The sequence below is a fragment of the Helianthus annuus genome, chromosome 10 (genome assembly GCF_002127325.2).
Source record: "Helianthus annuus cultivar XRQ/B chromosome 10, HanXRQr2.0-SUNRISE, whole genome shotgun sequence".
Taxonomy (NCBI): Eukaryota; Viridiplantae; Streptophyta; class Magnoliopsida; order Asterales; family Asteraceae; genus Helianthus; species Helianthus annuus.
This window is the reverse complement of record NC_035442.2, coordinates 105,732,699-105,740,266: the sequence shown is the minus strand read 5'-3', so window position 1 is coordinate 105,740,266 and position 7,568 is coordinate 105,732,699. Positions and strand designations below refer to the sequence as shown.

The window sequence follows — 7,568 nt, the reverse complement described above, 5'->3', positions numbered from 1 at the left end:
ATAGTCCATTTTCTAAAACCTGTTTTGATAACACTTGTTTGACCAGAGTTTTATTTTCAACCAAGTATTACTTCCCCAATATTTCAACCAGATATCCCGAAACATATCCAAAAGCACATTCTGAAGGCATATCCTAAAGATATGTCGTTAATTAGAGTTAAATAATTCATGTAAGATTCACAAAGGAAAGATCATACCCGGAATTGAGTGTAACCCTAACATCAAACACCAACCCCTTTTGCAACTTCTCCTACCAAGATGTCCCCAGTCCGAGACACTTAGCCCAATTTTGATCTTTTGAGCTTCACACAATTGCTTTAGAAGGAATGACCCCTGTGCATGAAGTCTTTAAGCACTTAGAAAAATTTTGAACATTAGTTCCAACTGTATAGACGATTCTTGTGTTACAGGGGTAAAACCCAAAAATATACTGGAGATAAATCCTTAATATCCTGGGGAAAATCCCAAATTTTCATGCGCTACAGGCGGGAGCGTATAAACTCCAAGACTTAGTGTTCGGTCACGTTCGTGTACAGATTCCGCACGTCACACGTTGACTCCCCCTTGGATATTGCCGCAGTCAATCCGTAGTCAAGCTCGTAGCGACTTTTCTTTCTCTCTCTCATGGGTCTTCTTGAAGCTTTAACACGTATTCAGCAACATAGACTCCCTCTTGCTCGAACAGAATCCCGGTGGATCTGTCTTCAGCTTCAGCTCCCCCTTTCGGTACTCTTCAGGCTCCCCCTTTCGTCAAGCTTTCGTGCTTTGGGATCGACACCTGGCTTTCCGGTTACAAGCTCCTTTAGGATAGATTCCTGGCACCTTGAATCCACGCTTCCTCTTGCGTTGAGCTCGTCTTCAGACTCCCCCTTAGACTCGTCTATCGGGATCGTAGTCTGGAATAACATCTGCAATCACTCAAACATTTATAAGTAACAATGTTTTTGAATTTCAATTGTTCAGAAATCGTATTCTGGCTCTTTTAAACTTTCTAAATCAAGATCCCGGCTTTAAGATATAATAATATGAATATATCCAGGATTATCTTGACTCTCTCCCCCTATCAAAATGCTTCATAGATTTGGCAGTTTTAGCGATCAGGATCAGAAACTGGCTCTTTTACAACAGATTTTAAAAATATGAGCATCCAAATCCCTCATAGTTATCATCCAAGTCCAAATTAATGACCTTGGAGATCTCACAAACTGTTTTTGATTTAAAAATTTTAAGTTTCAAATTAATGAACTTGTTTTATTTTCAGAAACACGATCAGCGTACTTAGATTTTAAAACTCAGTTTTCAAACATCGGTTGTCGAAAATAAAGCAGAATCAAAAATCTTTTTGTATTTTTCTGAAAATATAAAGCAGTAAAGAAATATGTACAAACATATTTTCAGACAATATTTTGTTTGAGTATGCGTCAGAGGATCATATCAGTTTTTGACAAGTCACAAGTACCGTTGAGCTTAGTTACACATTAAGAATTAAACAATTCACTTAGATTGTCGATATACTGATCCACTTAAATTTTCACACAAATTTCAACTGATTCAGGATACGAATTAGGTGTTTTAAGAACTTAAACTCATTCATGTGTCCCACCTCTTGAATATACTCCCGTATCCAGATCCCAATATTCAGTCTTACAGGTGAATATACCTAGATGATATCTGTAAGGGGTTAGATGCGAAACCGTGAGAGCTCAGGTCAGAACTTCCGTTCAGCAGAGAGATGACGGTTCGACTTTAGGTGTGTCCCCTTTAGAGGATCTTTTCTTCAACAGCAATGATTATCAATTTTATTGTTTCATCATTTTTGCTGAGGGCGACGCTATATTTCAAGCAATGCGAAAAGTATTATTCGGGGACTAGGTCAGAACTTCCATTCAGTAGAAGTCCCGGAATAATACCCCAGATATCACTGAGTATAAAGACCTAGTATCTCAGAAAGAGGGACCTTTCAAACGAGATTTCAGGGGTTACCTATATATCCAAGTAGTGTTCCCCACGAAATAAGTAAGTTTGAATTTGGGTTTATATCCCGAAAAAGTTTACTAAATGTATAAAAACCTATCGGCATATCATCAGTGAGACTGTTTAACGCTATTTAATCATTACATTTCTTTAGCATACTGTAACTGTCTACTGATGTACTATCATTTCCTCTTTTTACACAAAACTCAAATTTTGAATTTTATCATGTTTTTGGCTTTTTCAAATTTTCTAATGTTTTTGGATTTTCTAACAATTGACAATTTCTTACTCCCCCTAAAATTCAAAACCATTTAAAGAAAATTTGACAAACCGACACTGATAGCTTTGTCTCGCTATCCATTTTCTGCTTAATGTGCTCTGTTTTGCAAAAAATATAATGTACCCCCATGATTTACAACACATTGATTTTTATAGTTTGAAAACCATTTTTCAATCTTGTGAAATTAATCATGTTTGTTCTGCCGTGAGGGTTTCGGCATATTCAATCAGAACTCCCCCTGACAGCAAAGTATTTTCCCATTATGATTTCAAAACACTTAAGTTTGTTTTAATCAAAATGGTTTTTCCGGAAAATAATTTTTGTTTGATTCACACACGGGGTTTATTCATCACCTTGTTCTTTCATCAACTAGTACGAAAGTTAAATCAAGTACAACTTAATGTCCTTGATAAAACATTTCTCAAGAAAGATGCCGATTCCTACTCCCCAATTACCAACCTGGGAGTTCTGGCAAATTCAATCAACAAATTTTTGAAATTTTTGAATTTTTTTTTGACAAATTTAAAAGTAAACATATTTTTGATTTTTCAAATTTTGACAAAATGAAAACATATTTTTGGTTTTTAAATTTTCAATTTTTAGGGTTTTGAAAATATTGTTTATTTATGTACAGAAAACAAACAAACTCCCTGTTTCAACTAACACAGGGTTCAACAGCCTTCTCCTCGCGTGCCAGGCTGCTTCGATTCTTCTTTGGTTGATATTCAATTTTCTTCAGAAGCACCTGCACATTCAAAGTATTCAATTACTTGAATAATTTAGCCCAGGTCTGTTGAACCTTAGGCATTTCAACACAATATGCTTCATTCAACTTCGGAAAATCTTTGTCATTCTATACAAAGTCTTTGTCAATTTTAGCATCGTCTACCGAAGTCACTTGTTTCTTAACACTCCATGTTTGACCTTTAGGAGTACCTGGTTTGTAAAAATGTGACTTTTTTTGAACATTTTGAATCTGAACAACAACTTTTGGTTTCCAAAACTGGTTTGGTTTTGTTGTATCAACATTTGTTTTCCAACTTTGTGTCGTTCTAAGTCTGGGTGTCACTGGTTTCCATGTTTGTTGTGAGTCAGCCTTTGACATTTTCGGCTTCCAAGTTTGCTTTGAATCAAACTTGGTTGACTTCTGATTCACAACATCAGACTTCTTTTTCGTTTCAACACCAACAGGTTTCAGATTTGGACACTTGCGTGCAAGATGTCCAATTTGATCACATTTGAAACATGTTCTCTTGGACACATCTTTGACCTGTTGTTGTTGTTTTTTTTGAGCATAGAACTCTTCATTAGGCTGTCGTCCAAATTTGAGTTCTTTCTCTTCTGCTAAACTTGTTCCTTGAACAAAATTCATCTTTGTCTGATTATTTGGAACTTCATTTCTTTTCTAATTTTGTTTCTTCTTATAACCCAACCCAGCCTTCATGTTTTTCTTCTTGTAACCAGGTTTGTTATAAAAAGTTTTGTGACCATTTCCAGCAAACTTTGAAATCTCAGACTTTTCAATTTCAACCATCTTGAAAACTTTATCAACTTTTTCTGAAATCACATTCTGAATCGGGAATACAACATCTAAGAATAATTTGTCCGATCCAATCATGGTATAAACCAATCCTTTTGAATCTTCATTCAAATTTTTCTCGGATTTTGTGTTTTTCAGATATCCATCATGAAAATTACCTTCATTTTCATCTTGTGATTCAGAATTACCTGTATCAACTGACTCTTCTTTCAAGACGCTTTCAACGAATTTACCTACCACCTCTGAATCATGAGAATCATCAGATTTGGAATAGGTTACATCAATGTTGTCTGGCAATTGATCTACCAGGTTGAAAGCTTTTTCGACCTTTTCTTCATCATAAAATGCAAACTTTTCCGGTGGTGGAACTTGATGAAACTCTGAGCCAATGCCTTTCTTGTTTTGCTCAGACTTACTATCTCCCGGTTTTATATTGAAAATACGTTTAAGCACATATGATGACACGTGATAACTTTTTAACTTGTTGTTATCCTGTTCTAAACCAGCAATCTGTCGCTTTAGCTTAGCAACATCCTCAATATAGGAATTAACAACATCTTGTTTTATAGAATACATTCGTTTAAGCTCTTTAGTTGTTTCAGAAAGATAATTCATTCTTGATTGAGCATATTTCATTTCATCTTTCACTTTCTCATATGACTCTTTTGTAATGTGATATGCTAATTTCATTGAGTCATATTCTTTTTCATTTCTTAACAAACAATTTCTTTTTGAGAACATTCTTCTATCATTTTAGAAACATTTTCTTTCAAAGCTTCATTTTCTTTTTCTATCTTTTTACATTTTTCTGAAAGTTTTTCTTCATTTTCTTTTAAACTTTTTCTTTTTCTAGCATTTATTTGCATTTTTCTTTGAAAATGTTTTCAATTTTTGTGAACTCGAGATCTCTTGTTCTGAATTGCTCATCTTTTTCAGTACAAACTCTGCATGGTTCCATGCATTTCTTGCACTGATCAATCAGTTTTAATACTTCAGAATCAGAATTTACCTCAGTGATTGGTGCCTCGGTGTTTTCAGCTGCCTCTGTCTGCTTCATCTCAGCATCATTCTTCTTTTCTTCAACACCGACTTCATCACCAGCATTACCAGTTTCCAAATTCTCATTCTTAACTTCTTCTTCTTCTTTCCTCACCTCTTCTCCAATCTGCTGTTCTTCAGTAACAGCTTTCTTAACCTCTTCATTCACCTCAACTTCTTCTTCAATCTTTTCTTTCTTAGCAACTTCAATTTTTTGTTCTTCAGCAACAATCTCTTTCACAACTTCTTCTTCTATCTCTTCAACAGCTTTAGTTTTAACCTCTTCAGCAACTTTCTTCAGATTTTTCACCATTTCTTCAACATTCTTCTTCATTCTCTCTCCATCCCTTTTTCTCAGACACGATGTCATGGCATGTCTGATTTCCTTTTCATGCCTTTTTGCATATCTGTCATCTTTCAACACATTTCTATAGTACTCGGCTCTTAAAGGAATTATGAGAAGAACATCTTCGAAGATTATGTCTTTCTTTGGAACAACTGGTTCTCCTTCTGTTGAAGTAGCATTCTCTCTTCTCATCTCATCTCCTGTTGCTGACAGCACTCTCATATTCTTCTTGCATATCATCCATTCTGTTCAAAACAATGTTTCTTTCACGATAAGTTTTCTCACTCAAAATCTCTTCTCGAGTTTTCTCTTTGACCTCAACAACAACATTTTCTTCTTTATTTTCAGCTGTGTCTTTGTCTTTGTTATCTTCTTTAATTTCAGCAACAAAAACAAACTTTCTTTCCTCTGTTATAGCCTTGCCATGAGCTGTTTTTCGAACATTCTCCAAACGATCTTCTTCTGGACAAATAGAGCTCCAGTCAAAGCCTTCATCATCGTGAATTACAAAACAAGCTCTTGATTTCTCTCTGGGTTTATCTTCGATCATTTTCGGCTCTTCTCTGCTTCGGTGGTAGATCGCCTTTCGGTAGTAATCATCATTGAAAGGATGTTCATTTCCACCTACGGAGAATTGTTGCATTCTCTCTTGAAATGACCTTTCTGCTTACATTTGAAGCAGGTCACTTTGGATTTGTCAAATCCAAGCTTTGTTGATGCACCTCCAAGAGATTGTTTCCCAGTAATCTCCATGTATCTTTGAGCTCTGCGAATACAGCTTGCCAAACACCAGCGAATGTCAATGAGTTCCATCTCTTCCGGATCGATCTGGTCGTAGTCTTCTTTGGTTAACTCTGAGTTTCCAATTTTTCCAGCTACAAGACTTCATATGATTCCAGAACCGATGCAAGAAAACTCATTTGTTGTTTAGCAGCATTAATGCTCATTGCCGGAGACTTCTTCAACTTAAGAGCAATATTGCACAATATCTCCTCAGTTTCATCAGAACTTGATTTTGAAGATGAATGGTATCCAGAATGATGACTTGTTGACGTTGTTTGTGATTCTTTCATCTTCTCACCACTGAATGCTGTCTTTGGTGAACCAACGCCTTTCTCTGAAGGTACACTGCCTTTGTAATACAAGCTAAAATTCTGTTGATGTAAAGAATCAGTCATCTTGCTTTGCTTTTGTTACTCCAGATCATGACTCTCAATCTTTTCAAACAATGCATCAAGAGAAATCGTATCATATAAAGTATCATTTTTCAAAATAAAAACAAACGTTTGTCACTGATCAGCTCGTGGTAAAGCTTCAATCACTTTATCGATAATTTCCTCTCTTGTTTTTGCTATCTCAAATCTCTCAAGTTCAATTTTTAGATGACAAAATCTTTCTATCATTTGCCTCACCGACTCTCCTTTTAAATTGTCAAAAAGATCAAACTCTTTCTTTAATAAAGCAATTTTGTTCTTTTTTATCTGTTTACCCCCTTCAGCTTTAACACGTAAAGCTTCCCAAACTGATTTAGATGACCCATCATGATTAAGTAATGCAAAAATATCATTTCTGATAGCTGACTGGATCAACGCAATCATTCTCTGTTCGGCGGCAAACTCAGATTTATCTTCTCTGGATAACTTCTTGAATGAAAGTTCTTCGCCTTTATCATCTTTTGGTCGTTCGTATCCAAACTCTAAACAAAACTAGCTTTCATGAGCATACGCTTTCGCCCAGTTAAGAAACCGTTCTTTCCACCATGTATAATCCTCAATGCTTTCCAGAGTTGGTGGCTTTGAATGTGTTCCGTAGAAGTTAGCATGATTGATGTTCTCATTGATCGTTTTTGTTATTGACTTTGGTGTGACAGTTGATGTTTCAGACGAGTCAGATGTAAACGCGTTGTAGAACGTGTTGTAAAACTCTTCAGCCATGATGCTTTTTCCTCGAATCACCTGAATCAATCACGTAAACAAATGATTAGTTCAAAAATTTATTCAACAACTTGAATTGGACGGGAGGTTGATCGATCGGACAGTATGCTGGTCGATCGGACGGGTTGGTGTTCGATCGGTCAGGGGTGCTGTCCGATCGGTTGGCGTTTTGTCTTGAATAGAATGAGTTGTCCGATCGGTCGGGAACGCTGTTCGATCGGCTGGCGCTTCGTGACAAAAGGCGCTTCGTGACAAAAAATATGTTGTCCGTTCGATCGAATAGCGTGATGAATTGATTCACAAAACAACAAAATAATATGTTGTTCGTTCGGTTGAGCTAGCCGATTGGAAATGCTTCACACAGAGATGCTAGCCGATCGGTTGGTATAGCCGAACGGTTAGGCTAACCGTATGAAAACACTATAGAGTAAATTGCCATTTTAGTCCCTGAGTTTT

The 7,568-nt window shown here is 36.2% G+C and overlaps 1 protein-coding gene across 1 annotated transcript in view; it reads right to left on the bottom strand.

The window, feature by feature from the left end:
- Positions 1 to 6,884: 6,884 nt before the first annotated feature.
- The window catches only part of LOC110882219, a 3,939-nt gene continuing 3,255 nt past the window's right edge, over positions 6,885 to 7,568 (bottom strand). The window contains exon 2 of the mRNA XM_022130297.1: positions 6,885 to 7,133. Within this exon, the coding sequence (XP_021985989.1) occupies positions 6,885 to 7,133 (249 nt within the window). The remainder of the gene's footprint in view (positions 7,134 to 7,568) is intronic.